Genomic DNA, 17,569 nt, shown 5'->3' with positions numbered 1-17,569 from the left:
CTGACTGTTAGGAATGCTCTCATCATCATCAATCCCATTTTGTCCCATATAAAAAAGAGAATCGAGACCAAGGGCTATGCTATTCAGTCCTGACATTTGAGGCAACAATAACCAACCTTTAATTCTCTCAAATAGGCAAAACTGTCTGATATTAGACTGAAGAAAATTCCCCATATGGCTTTACTCATTAGGATTCCTCTTAACTAAATCATCTGGTATTCACCTATATGAAATTTTTCTCAAAAGCAGTGAAAATCTTTCAAGAAAATGATTTTACCTTCTGAAAGCAGCTTTTCTCAACTAAAGAATTCTGCCTGGTTTTACCCTACACCACAATCCCGAGGTTCACCAACAGCATGAAAACTGTTACACAAGACAGTTTTTATGCTTTTGCTAGTTAGGATTTCCTTAAGCTGATCATAATTAGTAACTGCCTGAGTGAAATACCAACATGCATCAATGGCAGAAACAGAGTTAATCTGGTAGCTACAAGATAAAGTTAGCTACCAAGGCCAGGTTCACATAACTGAACAAATTCTATCCAGTATTTTTCAATGCAATTTAAGCCCTTTGCTTGTCACTAAAAATGATGGAATTGTACACCTTCACACCACACACCACTGTCATCATGGGTGGATCCATGGGAACTACCCAGACAATATCACTGGTTTTATCATACTGAGGTGCTGGGGAGGGATGCCTTCATGTGGCAGCATTGACACAACTGTGGTTCCACTCTAAGGGTATATACACATCCTTCAGCTTCCTCTCTATCTCCCCTAAGGAGGATAATGGACTGCTGGAAGGACAATTTCACCCTGCAGTCCACTGGGCTCACATTCAAATAGATCTATTGTTGCAACTACTACTAATGTCAAACTGAAATTAGTATACAATACTTTAAATATATTGACTACATATTCTACTGGTCATTATGTTTACTTCTCCAACACACAGATGATACAAACCATTCTTGGTTGACAAACAGTAATCAGCTGGTTGGGGTACCTCAAAATTATTCCTGGATTCACCCCTGACTGTAAACACAGGCATATCTGCCTCACCTGCTGCATGCCTTGAAGTGTTCTCTTGAAGGCATCAATCTGGTCATCACGTGTGGCCACCTCTGACTTCAGGTCAGCTTTAATCAGATCAACCTCATTCTTGTACGCCTCCATTTGGCATCGAAGGCTGTCATTCTCCTCCTGAGATTTATAGGTGATTTATTAAGAGCATTTATGGTAGAATTAGTCCTTGTTTAAAGTTTTCATAATTGTCACTGATGATAAATTAACATACACTGTATTTTCTTTATTTCAAGATCAATGCTTGTGATCAGTTATAAAGCTGTTTTTAAGTCATAAATACTGTAAATGTTTTGTTTGTGTGCTTTTAACCCCTTCAATCATGACCAGAAACACAGCTCACTTAAAGCCTGATGTCATGCCACCACTCACCTTAAGCAGCTCATGCTGCCTCATCTTCTTGCGAGGCGGTTGGGCATCTTCCTCATCGGACACATCCATCTCTTCTGCGTCATCCTTGTCGCTCTCGTCAAGCTGGATTTCTTTGATTTCCTGAACAGTGATAGAGAAGGGGGGTCAAACTCTGAGGCTTGGGGTGGGGGGCTGCATCCAGGAGGGGGAAAGGGAGGGGAATGAGGGTGGGTGTGGTGGGTGGTGGGCTACTGCATATGATATGGAGGATTTATGCAATACTATATGGCATGATGACATGGTACAGTATCTGTATGTAGGGTATGGCATGATTATGTCACATCAGCATGTGCAGTGTAGAGTTATGCAATACTAATATTGTCTGTTATGGTGAAATCAAATGAAACTGTCATGTGTTTCAATGTAAGGTAAGTGAAAATATAAGCATCATGACAAATTAAAGAACAATGGAATTAATATATTGTTTTCCAGCTATCTGCTAATAAATACAGGACACTATAAAGACAACGATGAAAGAAACTCACCTTGAACATTATCAGCATTTTAATTTGACAACAACGACAGATTCACAGTACAAGTGTAAATACAGTGCAGTTGTGAGGTATGATGGTTGTTATACTGGCTGATGGTGACGGAGTGAGTGTGGAATACACTGGAGTTGATATCACAAAAAACTGAGAAGTGACAGTCTTGTTGTGTGCTGAATATAGTGTTTGGATGCATCTACACCAACGGAACACTGCTAGCAACATGGTCAGAGGCACTGTGGTCACCAGACTGTATAAATTATTACTGCGTGTAACATCATTCAGCCATAATGAGACAATATTAGGAATATGGTATGATGTGGATCCAGTTCTGAAATTGTCAGTGACATGTGTCACATACAATATTGTCAACAATATCTTGGTAAGTGTGATGTTGGTAGTGCTAGCAGTACCATTGTAGGTAAAACTGTAAAATAATGTTCATGACATACCTGTATCGGTGCTGACATGACTTGTGAAGGGAACATGGTTGGTACCCTCTCCCAGGAATGTTTAAAACAATGCTCATACCACTTCTACACTGGCATGGGCTTGACTATAAACTTTAATGATAACTCTGTCACCAACACATATCATTAACAATGTTTCTATTTAGTGTGGCAGTGTCATTAGGTAGAGGAAAAAAGTATGGTAGGAAGGAAATGAAGGTGATAAAGGAGGATGGTGGAAATGGTGATGATGGCCGATAAATGGTATGGTGGAAGGAGAAAGAAGGAAGAAGATGGTGGTGGAAGGATGGGGAAGGTGAGGATGGTGGTGGAAGAAGGGAAGGAAAAGGATGATGATGGCAGGATGGGGAAGAAGAAAAGGATTGTGGAATGAGGGAAGGAGATACAGGAAGACAGGAGGATGGGAGGGGACAAAGGACATCTGAATGCGGCCTCAAAACAAGTTCCCTACATGGCTGCCCTGCTTCACCACTCGCTACACACAATCCTTACCTGCTAAGTCCACAGCCACTATGGCAGGGAGAAGGATCTGGATGTCTGGGAGCTGGACCTAATATTTGTGTACATCTGTCACTTAAGCAGATGAATTGTATATATGTTGGCTTCATGACACAACCAGTGATCTTTCTTATGTTTTGTTGTGGTCCCTACAATGTGTTATCATTCTTGTGCTAGAATGTTTTTCCCTTGGTCCCAAACACATGCATCAGTCCCTCTTATTTGGGTATGTTATTTGGCTTCTTATTCATGTGAATGGGTCTAAGATGGGCTGAAACTGTTGCACTCTCACAATAAACACAAAGTCTACCTCTTCTATTTGAATAATTCATGACACTATTAAAGATAAATTGCTTGTATTGTGTGTTCATGTGTGTCTCTGTGTAAGATATGTGTGGTATGTGTATAATATCACTATGAAGCAGCTAACCTGCTTAGGCCTTTTTAATGAATGATAGCAGCAATACTACAGTAAAGTACCCTGAATATAAACTCAAGACTTGTTAAGTGGTATGATGTTTACAGAGTACTGTGGATGATGAAGGATTATCTCAGGCTTCTAATCATTAAGTTTTGTCCTACTTTAACTGGCTGTACTTGTTATCTCCTAAGAACATTAGATAATGCTCTATATTTTGTCAAGTGTGCATGGATATGATATTTACAGCTACTTCTTCACCTGGTTGAATCACAGCAATAATGGTTATATCAGGGACATTCACCACACTCAGGTACTGGCCATGACTGGGAACTAACAACAGATTGGACAAACCAGGACAAGAAAGCAGTTTCAATGAAGAACCAGAAAATAGGTGAAAATCTTTCAAATGCATTATCAGACACTGCAAACTGCCCATATAATTCTCCAATTCTTATAAATAAATAAATAAATAAATAAACAAACAAGTAAAATGTCTGGAAGCTACCATGCCCTTCCAAACATTCAGTTCATGATAACTTTTGTTCCGTTCTTACCAATCCTCTCCACAACTGAGCCTATGCCTATTCCAGCCTTGAGGGTTGTTTCTTTGTCATGCACTTTAGTAGCTCTACTGGCTGCATCCACAAGGTACCATGCACACTTCAGTTTTCTCTCTCCTCCTTTTACTCCCAGTCTCTCTCTCTCTCTCTCTACAACTTACATCTAAAAACCTCTCTTTCCTTCTCTCTGCATCCATGCACTTTTTACCTGTTGTTATAAACAAAACTGACAACTAGATTGCATGTGCAGAGCTGCAAGGAACAAGGTGAGATCAGGTTAGGTCAGACTGACTTTGGCATGAATATTCCCAGCCAGTATATAAAATAACTGTAAATCTTCCCTTTTAACTTGTGAATAAGTCATCCATCAGTTATGCAATGAATGACTACTTCAGAGAGTTTTTGAAGAACCTTGTACCTGTCAGCAAATAAGATTCATTGAAAAGCTTCAATAGTGTTCACTTGTGAAGCAAGTAATACTGACCTATAATCTGACCTCACCCTGTGTCATACAGCCTCTGCTCTTACCCACCATAGCCTCTCCTCACACCCATCACAGTACCAAGCAAGGCTCACACTAATAATGAATACCTGTGTTTATATCTTTAAAGTACTAAAATGTAAAATATTAAATCATTGTTTCAGAGACAATTCTGAAAGCCATAAATAGGTTGAATATTCTCTCCAATGTTGACTTTGTACTAATTCTTACTTGTCACTTGAGAGTATCATGATGTCTAAGACTTTTCGAGATAATGATATACTGTACATAATTTTGAAAGCTGTAAATTGGTTGATTTTTCTGTGCAATGCAATGACTAGGTACAGGTTATTACTAGTGCCACCTGACAGCAGCATGGTGTGTGAAGATGGAGGCGACAACTGTGGTGTGGTAGTAATGATGATGACCCCGGGTGTGTCCCACACCACTCTCAGCAGTGGGTGAGTGGTACAACCTCACCTTGCCCAAGCCACCACACACACCTGTAATCTGCCCCACTCAGCTAAACTTTACCTTTCCACCCACATGACATCTTTTTGTAGTTTATTCTTGCTGCTATCAAATGATTTCATTCCATTTAGGAAAGCTCAAGGTAACAAAGAGGTATGTAATCCTTTCAGTTCTAAAGTCTATCCTAAGATAAATAAAATCATTTGGAGCAAAAATAAGAAAAAATATACATCATGGTGAGGTGAATCATACTGACATGTGTGTATGTTAGGTTGTGGGTGTGTGGGCAGGTGTGTTGGGTGGGGTGTGGGGCGTGGGCAGGGTGGGGCCCGGGACAGGGCATACCTCAGCCTGCTTCTTCCACATCTCTATGTTGCGCCTCTGAGCCTTGGTGAAGTGGTCCCAGACCTTCTGGTGACCAGCCGCGCCGAACACTCGCTCGATCTGACCGACTGAGTGGCGGGAGAGACACGTGCCGGTCAATAGGGTGGCAGGTGGTGCGGGAGCGGGGAGGAGGGGCGGGGGAGAGGGCAGGCCATGGTGGAAGGGGGTGGCCCAGCTTGCTCCTCCGTCCTCACACAACACTTACTGCCTGGCCTGCTGACTGAACTAGGTCATGGGGCCCCAATACTCCACATCCACAACCACCTTCACCACCACTATATCACACAATTCACCATTTTTAACAACTGAAAATTTTGGCTGATTGAACAGATGCCCTTTTAGGTCACTGAACATACAGTTAGTCCTAGTTATATGTCAGGGTTGTAACAAAATACAACATTCTTCATGTAACCAGTTCTGTAAACTGGGGGAGCTTTTAAGTAGCAATGGAAATTTAATTAGCAATCTTCCTGCATTTTACTGTCGACAAAAATACAATAAAAAGACATTAAAATGGCAACATATAAGGAGGACCTTACTGCACATGAAAACAATGATGGACTCTAAAAATCCACTAGTCCGAATGGTGCTGGTGGTGGTGGTAGGGGTGGGAGGCGAGAACACACATACTACACCTGGGATGAATATAAACTGTCGCCGCCCTCAACAGATCATACTCTACAACTTCCTCTGCCTCTTCCTCTCCTCCCAGTGCAGTTCTAATCACTCAATGATAAAGCAGAATTCCAACTGTAGTGTCCATCCTTGAGTCGTACCTTTTCTGAGAGGCAGCTGTGGCTTGAGTATGTGATGGTTAAGATACTCGGACGGGGTCAAGATTCTCAACTAAATAATAACAACTACAGAACTTATAGTATACCATTCATGACATTAAACAATGATCACCATTAGACTTATGTACTCAGTTATTTTTTATATTACAACTAAACCTTACAAGTGACTGCCATGTTTTCCTAGACTTTAACCTCAAATATACACTGGAATCAGTATTACTCTCCAAAGCCATAGCAGATTATATATTAGCATATTGCCTCTGAGGGCATTAAACTAGTAAACGATACAAAATTATTCAAACATACTGGAATGCTCAATGATTTACACTCTGGCTTAGGCAGAACTGGTGGACTTTTAAACCAGGCAAGACTGAATTATGGATGAACTTAGTAATCCACAGCAACATACGGTAATTACAGTAAACTTAAATGAGGGAGGTTCTGTAAGCTGATGCACTATACTGGTAGTATGCAATGTGATTCTTCTGTACAAACTGTGTTCATGCTTACAAGATTCTGTCATAATGCAGATCACTTAGGGCAAAAGTTCGTCAATGATCAAACACAAAAAACACTGAAATATTTTTTACAAGAATGAGGCAAACATAGATGAGTCTTTATACTGTATGTGGTGCTGGCAGCTGATACAACATGCATTCTCTGTACAACATGCCCGTGCCATGTGTATGAATGAATCCTGAGTGCACATACCAGGTCCACTGCCAACTCTGTGAGTGCAAGACAATTTACCGGTACTACTCACCACAACACTGCCATCAGCACCAATGGCCAGGACTCATATGAGTCACCAGGAAATGACTTTGGAAATTTATCTTTCTAGTGAGGAAAATTTCCTATTATGGCATCTAGACGATGAACTGCCACTGATATGATTAAAGCTAACTGACTGCATACTCCGTACGTAAATAAACTGTACACAATTCACTTTAGAACTACAGTTATGTGCATTGGGCAGTAAAACTGGGTGTAAACTGCCATCAGGTGGTAACAACTAAATGGTATTTAAATACACTAAGTAAGCTAACAAATGTGACATGCCACAGTTTGAATCCAAGAGCTGGCTGTAGGTTATTTTGTCTGTGAAACCCTACCAGGGATGTACAGTAAGGCAGTCCCCTACAGCATAATTAATCTGGACTCAGATATTGTCCTGTTTAATCTCAATGAACAATTATGAAGTGGTATTTACTTCTCGTACAAAAAGTTCAACAGAAACAAAATTCCTCAAATAATTATTCTGATCTGAAACTATGACAAAATGGCATATTTTCTCAGGGTCATGCTTATTTCTGAACTGATTTTCCAATGACTCACACAATAAGGCCTGGTATGTGACTCAACAAAAGTGTAACAAAAGTAAAAGCATACTTAAAAGTACTGTGTGCACTGACCCCGGCAGCAATCTGACTTTTTAAAAATAAACCTACTCAAACAAACCCCATATGTTGTCTACTCCTCTGACTAGCTCATTCACTTCTATATTAGAGCGCTATAAATAGGACAGCTGTTTTATTAAAGCAGTTGCTGCAATCAGATATGCACCACAGTCAAAAAATTATATTCTATCAATAGATTTATGCAAAAAACTTTAATCCGATGCATTTTGTAATTACTTTAGAGAGTGAAGGGTATTGTCACTATAATGTATATATATATGTATGAAAAGATACTGGTTTGCACTTTACAGATGGCCAAAGCTGTTTACTCAAGGAGCTGTTATATACGGATTTAGATGTTCTGTGGAGGACTGTGCCATGCATCTTGAGAAATGAGATGAGAATTGAATCTTCTACATTCTGTTCTGGTGTGAAGACATGGCTAATGACTTGAAATTGATCACATGAAAGCACCCAGAACTTTAGCTCCCAGCCCACCCAACCATCTACTGTACTACTCATGACACTTGCCTCTGACAAAATATAAATTACTCAAACACAGAACTCATTACTGGCTAAACTGCGGCACATACCAACCTAATCATTGACATACATCTACTTCACATTCTACTTGAACTATCATTACTAAAGATTCTTTTTTTTTTTCTCCCCCTCCCCCCCCATAGGTATTGCAGATTTTCCCAAACCTGCAGTTCTTTGGTTAAGAATAGAGATCAATGTAGAGATTGAGATAAGCCTGGGTGGAACACTAAGAATGTACTGTAGAAAGAATGCAGAATGAGAGACTGTTGAAAATATTTCCATTCAGGCTAAGAGTAAGAGGGATGTAAAAAAGGAAAGAAGAAGATACAGTGCTGTTGTACATTGTGTCAAAAGCTTCTCCCTACTCACACCTAAATTCAGGCACCCCTCATTATGGTCGGGAATGCTTTCTTATATACCATAACTTTTCCCATACTATTACCAATGCTAAGTGGGGGAAACTGTCTGTATCAGCTGTATTGGTGAACTACTTTACTCTCACTTGGCCCAGATTTTTGTCCTTTTGCGGCTTATTTCACACTGACCAGTGGCAGAAAAAGACAATGCTATGGCCCCGTCTCCTTTCCACTGCATTTATTCATGACTAACATCAAATTCAAGATGGAAACATGACAATTTTAGGCCAAGCTACAGCAAAAACAATATAGCAATGAAACTTATCTCTTTCATTATAGTGAAATATTTTTTTTTTCTTGTCATTTCTATATTTATTTTGAGAGACTGTTTGAGAGGTCAGAGTACCTTCATTGCTACGTCTTTTTTTTTTTTTTTTCCTGAATCTAAATCCTGATGCTTGTAGCTGGTTATGAGTAGGACGAAAATTTTGACAGTGATCGTACCTGCCACAAAGGACGTGCAACAGTCCGATAGGAGTAGAGTTAGTCCTCATGTGGTCCTAAATACCACAACTATTTTCATTAAACTGGTTCTGTATATTGTGTGAAACTGGCAAATCAACTAGTGTATATATAGGTACCAATGGAACTTTAATGGACAAAGTTTCCTGTAATTTACTGTGAATATAATAGCAAATAAGGAAGTTAAATGAGAAGGCTTAATGAGGACTCACCACATAGTGCAATGTGCCACTGAAAGAATGTAAGAGCACAGCAGACAGTCTGAATCTAATAAGTGCTGCTGATACCAGAAATATCAAAACAGGCATTCCTCACTTAATGTCTTGGATATTCATGGGTAGATCCAGGGGTATTGCCCATGTTGCTCAGGCAACACCCCTGGGATTTATCATGAGATTGCTACAGTACACTTAACACATAAACAAGACTTGCTGTGACATCGCCACTGTTCTTTTGTTATTCTTGGAAGATGAAACTAAGATTTCTAGGATATCACTGCAGAGCATTCGAGTAACATAAACTTCATCTTTCATCATGCCATACCAATGTTGTACTATAGGATGCATCAACTGACAGATTCAGTAGAAGGAAAAAAAAAAATAATAATAAAAAAAATATCTGGAATACAAAATGGGACAAGCTTTCACACACTGAGTACTGTACATGGAACCAGGATCCCTGATGTCACTGCATGAAATGGCAAAAAGACCCTGCACAGCCAGCTGCCTGCCTGTGGCTGATGGGTATGTTCGACCAGACAGACCCAGGCTACCCAGTAACAACTGTGTCATGTGTTAAATGCTTTAAACTCATTTTTTGACACAGAGTCATCCATACCAGGTGATGGACAACAGTACCAGATATACCTTTAATATGAGAGCTATGGAGATAAAGAATGGAGGGGGTACCCAGCTGTTTTTGTACAGCTGTCTTGCTTTTCTTGGTCAGGAAGAAATTAGTAGAATGACCTATTACCGGTACCTTTCCCTTTCTAATGACTCTGCCAAATGCACAACAGTGGTATGGCATGATGAAAAATATATGATTACATAGGTCAGATGAACATGTGTATGCTCTACAATGCTGTGTGGGCCACTGTGGGGGCTCTTCAGATTCGTCTCCTAAATATAAGAAAAGCACAGCAGTGACGTCACATGCAAACTCTATTTAACTGCACCTTCTCATTCTTGGTTCAATAGTTTCATAATCAGTTAAAATATCCAACCTCCAAAATCAACACTTTCAAAATAAATCCTGCATCTGTCCCTGACACTTAAAGGTAAAACAATACTTTACTAGAAACAGACCGCAAAATAACTACCACATCAATCATAAGTAACTACTAAAGGGAATTATTTTTATTTTTTATTTTATTTTTTTTTAATAACTTTAAGAGAGGAATACCTGCAATATACGGATGCATGTGTAATACACTAAGCTGTGTGAGGGAGAGTGAAAAGTTTATGACTGTGATAAAAACACAGCATCAGTTTTACTTATCCTAGACATAGGAAAATATTGCTCCTGTATAATCAGCTTCAACAATGCCTACATGATAAACAACACGATTTAAAAAGTGGATGAGTATGTGCAATGGAATGGCCCCTCTCTCTAAATTCTATTCTCAATCATGTGCAATGGAATGGCCTCTCTCTCTAAATTCTGTTCTCAATCTTCTCCCATAACAGTAATTCCAGCTCTCAGAAACCAATGAAAAACTCAGCTAGTGGTTCGGGGGAACCACGGTAGAGTTACTTCACACACACATTTCACTCTGCCTATCACCAAGCTCAACCAAATGTCGGTAATCTGATAAAAGCATGTACTAACATCAAAACAACTCTGAAAATGAGAACCAAGGATGGTTCTTCATATTGCCCTTCTACGAGACAGATTAATGAAACTAGCATTGATTCCCTAACTACATGAATCCAGATGATGTCTTTTTTAACTTATTCTTGCTGTTACCAGATGATTTCATTCAGCTTAGGAATGGCCTCTCACACTGAAGGGGTTCATTATGGCCATATCTACCTCCTCCAGTTTGAAATGTCTATCCAAAGCAGAATAAAACTTAGATCACAAAAATAAAACTAAGACTTTCCCATGAAGTATTAAAAAAAAAAAAAAAGTACTGTGACTTCAGTAATCTGATACCATACACAAATGAGTGAGGTTTCTGCAGTCAGTAATACGTGGCATCATAATACAGCAATGAGAAGTATCCTGAGATTATAAAGGTATGAGGCACTGTAAAATATATCTAAACTGTACATATATAAGACCAATATTCTGTACTCACTGTTGATGTTCCCTCCTTACACGAAAGCTGGAAAAAGCTCACTTAACATTAAATGGTAGTGATGGTGCTGTACAAGACTACGGTAAAAAAATAAAATAAATAAATAAATAAACAAAAAATACTGCCCACTGTTCGTATCCTTGTCAATACCAACTCACCATCTGCCTGGACACATGCTATTTGACTAGCAGGTACTGTGAGATATTTCTGCATCTTTCTTTGCTTGTCATGGCTGTTGAATCACCTCGTGAGGTGGAGATTCACACTGGGGAAACTTGGAGGGATCCAAATAACTCACCAATTGCCCAGAGAGAATTGGCTGATGCTCGTGTGGAGGCCTTTCTGTCTGGCTAACTGTCTGTATACAAATTCTGGCCATATAGGTGCCACAGGGCTTTCCCTCTCATGATCTGAGTTCACGTGGTTGAAGCCTGTATGATGCACCAAACCTGCCCTCACAAGTGCTGGTATCTGTCATCTCTGTCCTGGGCTGCTACTGTACCTGATGATTTTTGGGCCAATTGGCCACTCTGTCTTGCCACCTCCCAGAGGCAGCTTCCTTCATTGTCGGGTGCAGGGTCCTCAGCTTCAGTCGCGAATTCTTCTTTGTGTACATTTTCAAGCTTATGTTATACCTCACTTGCAGTTTAACTTTACCGCAAAGTACCTAAACTTATCAGCAAATACATGAAATCTGATCATCTGAACAAACCTGTAGTACTAAAATTACTATTTTACAAGAAAAAAGGTAAGCCTGACCATTTACTGAAATTACAAACTAAGTTTTCAATAAGACAATAAGAATATTTGGTAAGTGATCCAGAATTGTTTTTTTCTGTTAAAGTGTTCAGCAAATTTTTTTTTAGTCCTCTCCACTACCCTACCATGAATGAATCCTCACAGACGTAAATGATCGTGGATGGTGGGTTGATGGGCTATTAATAAAACACAGCAAGACAATATACTCACACTGCATGATGACTCCCTGCATACGAGCCCTTGTCTGCTCTCGGAACTTTGCCAGCTCTTCTTCATACTGGCCCTTCTCCGTCATCAGGCGCCTGACATGTGAATTTGTGGACTGGATCATACCGTAGAAGGTTCCAGCATTGCGCTTAGAGCAGTCGCCACGCTCCAGCCAAGTGATAAGTATCTGGGCAGCCTTGGAGAATGTCTCATCGCCTATGGGAGGCAAACATATGAACAAATCAGTTGAGAGATAAGTGATACTCTCTGATGGAAAAGAATGAGAAATATACAGTACTGTCGAAGGAGGAAGAAAATGGTGATAGGAGACTGCTGGTGAATCTTTCCTAGTACCAGTAATATACAGAGATGGTTTGGAGTTATGAAGTGCATGGAGAAAGAGGCCAAGATAAATGCATTAGCACAAAGCAAATCCATGAAAAAAAAAAAAAAAAAAAAAAAAAAAAAAAAAAAAAAGGGGGGGGGGGGGGAATAATGGAAAGGATATTTGAAATGATGCATGATATGGCAGGAAGAAATGTGATTAGTGCTGACAAAAGCAAAAAAGGCTTTCTTATTGATGCCACCCTCAATGAAAGCTAGAATTAGTGACTGGCAACAGATATTGTGGAAAAAGGACAGTAAAGTTAGAATTACAATAAAGATATTCCTGTACGCCTCTGAATAGAAAGAGATTAATACATGTTAATAAACTGCCCTGAAATGAAGTGTTATGATTCCAGTTTACTGATCATACTTGTCCTCTGGCTAAAACAGAACTGTCTGCCCATTGGGAAGCTCCTTGATGGGATAATACAGGAGTGGATGATGAGTAAATGAACAGGATGATCAGTTATATATGACTGGTTCATTCTGACAAATGGGAAAACAGGAACTTAAGCTCTCATCTGTTTTTTCCTTCCCACCCGCTGTTGCAGTTATACCCATTTATAATCAGCAAGTTTTTAGTAAGTGATGAACAGAGTCCCAAGTCTCCAAACACCGTTAAATTACCACCCAACATGGATAGTACAACAATGCTACATAAAACTCTATGGTAATGTTATTAAAATCACTCAGGGAAACACAAAGAGTCACTCCTGTCTTAAATGACAAGACTAAGCAGTCCAATCTAAAGGTTTATACGATCCTGATGAAATAAAGAACTGCTTTATGGACAGATACAAAGCAACTCCTACCTTTGAGCTGCTCTGCAATGAGTGTGGCTTCATGTTCTGAGTAATGGACCACAGGTGGGGGCGAAGGTGGGCGCAGTCGTTCTGCCTCGATACGTTCACGATGACGCTGTTCTCGCTGTAGTTGTCTCTGGCGACACTCCCACTCATACCTGCGGTGCGGCACCAGTGTTAAGTACAATATATCCTTTTTGTGTTTTATCTTAATTTTTTTCTCTTTTTACGATTAAGTCAATGATAAATTTAAAAACTGCCCAGCCCTTGTTATACTGTAATTTGCCCTTTTTACGCTCTTGCAATTAAGTCAACAATAAATTAGCTACGACTGATACTGTTCTACTACTACATACAGAACTAATTTATCGACAATCTACTTTGCCAGTTGTGTCACAGGAGCTGTGATATTTTGGAACACATCCTTGACAGAAAATAAAGGCTTGTATACTGCATTATTTATAAAGGTTTGAACAGGCTTGCATGCATCACTCTTGATAACTCACTGGCAGCTCTCCATGTTGTTTGATTTCTGGCAACCTCCCTATACAGTCTCTTATCCCTGAGGTCACACTCTATGACTTGAGGGATGCTGTATTGCAATTATTCTGGATGAAAGCTGTCATTTTTGGCAAGTAAAATTGTGATGAACAATCATTAAGTAATAATTGAAATGGGACTCTTATGGTTGTTGTTGTTGTTATTATCCATCAATCCATCACCCAATCCTATGCTGCACCATGAGAAGCGTAGAAGCCTGGGGCTAGGCAAGTTGGTCCTGACATTTAAGATGTGAGTGACCAGCCTCACTCATCCCCGGGTGGCATTACATGAGCAATAAACCCCAACCACCCCTTGAATATAAACCCACACAGGTTCAATCTAATTGGGGCACCTTAATTACCCACTAAACCACCTAGCACCATAATTTGGTCATATGGTTACCACTTAGCGTAGTAAATGATTTCCTGGTGTACAGGAAACCATTTGGCTTGTCACTCAGTGTAGAGTCACCTATAGGCAGAAAGAAGAGGAAAGAATGAAGGAAAGAAACACAGAAGAGGAAGAGTAAAGTCATCTGTGAGCAGAAGGAAGTGGTAAAAATGTAGGAAAAAAGACAAAGGAAGGAAAGAAGAGAGGAAAGGGCAGACACTCAACGCAACACTACATCAAGTGAATGGCTGCTGAGCGCCCCTACCCACCACTAACTTATTATTATTAAAATTATTAATATTACTAGTATTAGTATCATTGCTATTCTCATCATCATCACCATCTAATCATGATGATGATGATGATGATGATTATTATTATTCCAGTTATTATTATTACCATTATTGCTTATCTGCAACTGGAGACTGCTTCTAAGATATGAATACTGTACTGTTTAAATCGGATTTAATACTGAGATTACGAGAATTCATTTCATTTGAGCTAAATGTGCTTGACTACCCAGCTAAATGGCAGAGTTTGCAAAGATCCTTAATTAATGGAGACTTGAGTCATATTCTGTAAATAACAGAAAACTATACTCCTTTTACCCTAACCTGGCCTAAAACTACCCTCTCTCCACTTTCAGTGCTAAGTTGTAACAGTAGATTACCACTAGAATATGGTGCTAGTCATGATGTGATCTGAAAAGGAAGCAGAGCCCTAATAATGTTTTATTCTGCCACTGAGCTATGACAATTAAGCTACAAAAGGGCAACTCTTCATGTTGTGGTGGCTGAACTGTAGTGGCATGTGTACTCACTGGTCATCCCTGGCCTGGGCGTAGTCCACATGGAGTCGGCCGGTGTTGGCTGCCTCAGTGCTGTTGTTGATGCGCATACGATACCCTGTCAGAACACATTACACAATCAAAATAATAACAAATATGAAATCTTTAATATGAAACACATGTAGTCTAAATTTTATTTGTGGACAAAAGAGGCCAAAGAATTTTTTTTCTCGACACAAAGAAATAACAAGGTAGGGTATATTTAATTAAGAAGGAAATTTGCTTAATTTTACCCTACCTCAGTATTGCTTCCCTGAACCTAAAAAAGCAACTATAAAAATACACAATCTGATTTAATGAAAAGCTTAATCTTCATATAAGACATTCCATATATAAGTAATTTGTGTGAAACTGAAATGTGTCAACTGTTAGTGGGATGAAGAACCAAAGAGGCATCTTTTTGGTATAAAGATACTGAAAACTTTTACTACACCTTTTGAAATATCCCACATTACATCTACACAAGCCCTGTCATTATACCGTACAACATACAGCTTAATGTTGAACAGAAAGCAATACTGTAATTTTTACATAACGTGACCAACACCCACATTACTGTAATGATGGAATTTCCTAATTCACTACAATATAATGCAAGAAAAAAAAAAAAAGTATACTGTATGATACGTTCAATGCCTTAAAATCTTGAAAGTAAATGTGTGATCTTCAGTAGACAAGTTTTGATCGAAAATTACTCTCTATGTATCTACCTATCTATTGCCAGATGCCTTAATCTCATAATGGGAGGCCACAAACAAATCGCCTCCATGTCACCCTGTTCTCCACCATTTCACTGCCTCCCCCCAGCCCACAGCCCCCTCTCTCATATACCTCTCCACTCCATCCCCCATCTCATCCTCAGCCTCCCCCTGCCCCCCCTTCCACCTCACTCACATACACTCTCCTTGTTAGTCTCTACCTTTCCATCCTCTCCACATGACCAAACCCTCAACGTATTTTTCCTAACACTTTGTATCACATTCACATCCACACTACAATGCTCCTTGACTTCCTCATTTGCCAGTCTGTCTCTACATGTAACTCCACATGCTCCCGTCAAATAACTCATTTCCAATGCTCTCACTCTTCACTTGTGTCCTTCCAACAACGTCCAAACTTCACTTCCATACGTTAACGTTGGTATCACAAAACTATCAAGCAGCGACTTTTTTGCATCTGGAAAATTACAGACCACTAGGCAGCAAACCCATGGAATGATCCTGAAATGCCAACAATAGATATAAAATTCACACATTAAGCCATACCCACCTGAGAGGAAGATGGCATTGTCAACAAACTCCTCCAGTTCATAGCGGATGTGGCAGAAGTTCTTCTTGCTGAGGCGGATGGTGGTGATCTCCCCACACCGCTCAAAGACGTCACGCACAATCTCCTCTGCAACATACGCTTTTAACTCGCGCATCTTTATGTAGGTCAGTAAAAATTTAGTGGTTTTATGTAGTGGGTGTTAATCTGAACCAAAACTGCTGATGTTATTTAGGTGGTGCTTGAAATGATATTGCCCATAGGTTGCTTACCTTACAATGTCTACTTAATTCAGACTTGAGTTTAATGTTAGTATCTTTCATGTGGTATGAAACATGAATCTGCTTTGGATAAGCTCAAGGAGCTTTCATTTTCCTTGATATCACTGTCAAGGTAGGTGAACAGCTACAGGAACACAATACATTAGTATTATCTCGGTATATCAAAGACTATGGTTTATGATTCTCCAGATGAGGGTAGGTGAAAGACGACTTTCCGTGATGAAGGCACAACAGTTTCACCACTAGGTGGTCTTGGGGTGTGAACAAATCGTGGTATGCTGTATAACAATTACCACACAAACTGAAGTACTTAAAGTCAGTTTATGAACACTTCACTACACTTGCCATGATATCAATCAACTGTCTTGGATGGTCCTGGCCACTCATGACCTAGGAACAAACAAGTTTATCCTTTTAATACACAGTCAGACAACTCTGGAAGATGCAACCAAATCCAATCAACAATATTCCATTAACAACACCAGCCAAAGTCAACTCCAGACACATCACAAGCCACCCATGGGCACTTTTAAGGCTATCAGTGTAGGATATGTCGGGGGTGCTAAGTTGTGTGATGTTACCAAAGTCAGGAGAGTGGTATCATGTACTCTAACACAGGCAGGAGAGGGGTAACAAGTGCTATAACCCTACTGCACTTCCTCCCACCCTACTCAGAGTCTGACACTGATACTGGCCTACTGTCATGTGTGGCTGGGGGAGGGTAGAAACAGGGGTGGGGGTGGGAGTGGGGGAAACTGGAGTTGGAAAAGGGGGCAGAGGGTGGAGACTGGAGAGAGAGAGGGTGTAGATAAAGGTGGAAGAAGGGGGAATGGAGAGACAGGGATGATAGATGAATGGGATGAAAGAGGGAAGTGGGAGTGGGAGAGGTGATACGGAACAGAC

The 17,569-nt window shown here is 39.9% G+C and overlaps 1 protein-coding gene across 1 annotated transcript in view; it reads right to left on the bottom strand.

Annotated features, from left to right (window-relative positions):
• Window positions 1-17,569, bottom strand: part of LOC145403256 (ecto-NOX disulfide-thiol exchanger 1) — a 45,120-nt gene that overhangs the window by 3,932 nt on the left and 23,619 nt on the right. The window contains exons 9-15 of the mRNA XM_080275072.1: window positions 16,389-16,514; window positions 15,093-15,177; window positions 13,349-13,497; window positions 12,153-12,365; window positions 5,231-5,337; window positions 1,458-1,577; window positions 1,065-1,205 (exon numbers count right to left, since the gene is read on the bottom strand). Coding sequence (XP_080131198.1) covers window positions 1,065-1,205; window positions 1,458-1,577; window positions 5,231-5,337; window positions 12,153-12,365; window positions 13,349-13,497; window positions 15,093-15,177; window positions 16,389-16,514 — 941 coding nt within the window. The remainder of the gene's footprint in view (window positions 1-1,064; window positions 1,206-1,457; window positions 1,578-5,230; window positions 5,338-12,152; window positions 12,366-13,348; window positions 13,498-15,092; window positions 15,178-16,388; window positions 16,515-17,569) is intronic.

The sequence above is a fragment of the Coenobita brevimanus genome, chromosome 60 (genome assembly GCF_032717465.1).
Source record: "Coenobita brevimanus isolate Jiangsu-jjx chromosome 60, ASM3271746v2, whole genome shotgun sequence".
Classification (NCBI taxonomy): domain Eukaryota; kingdom Metazoa; phylum Arthropoda; class Malacostraca; order Decapoda; family Coenobitidae; genus Coenobita; species Coenobita brevimanus.
This window is presented reverse-complemented; position numbering and strand designations above follow the sequence as displayed.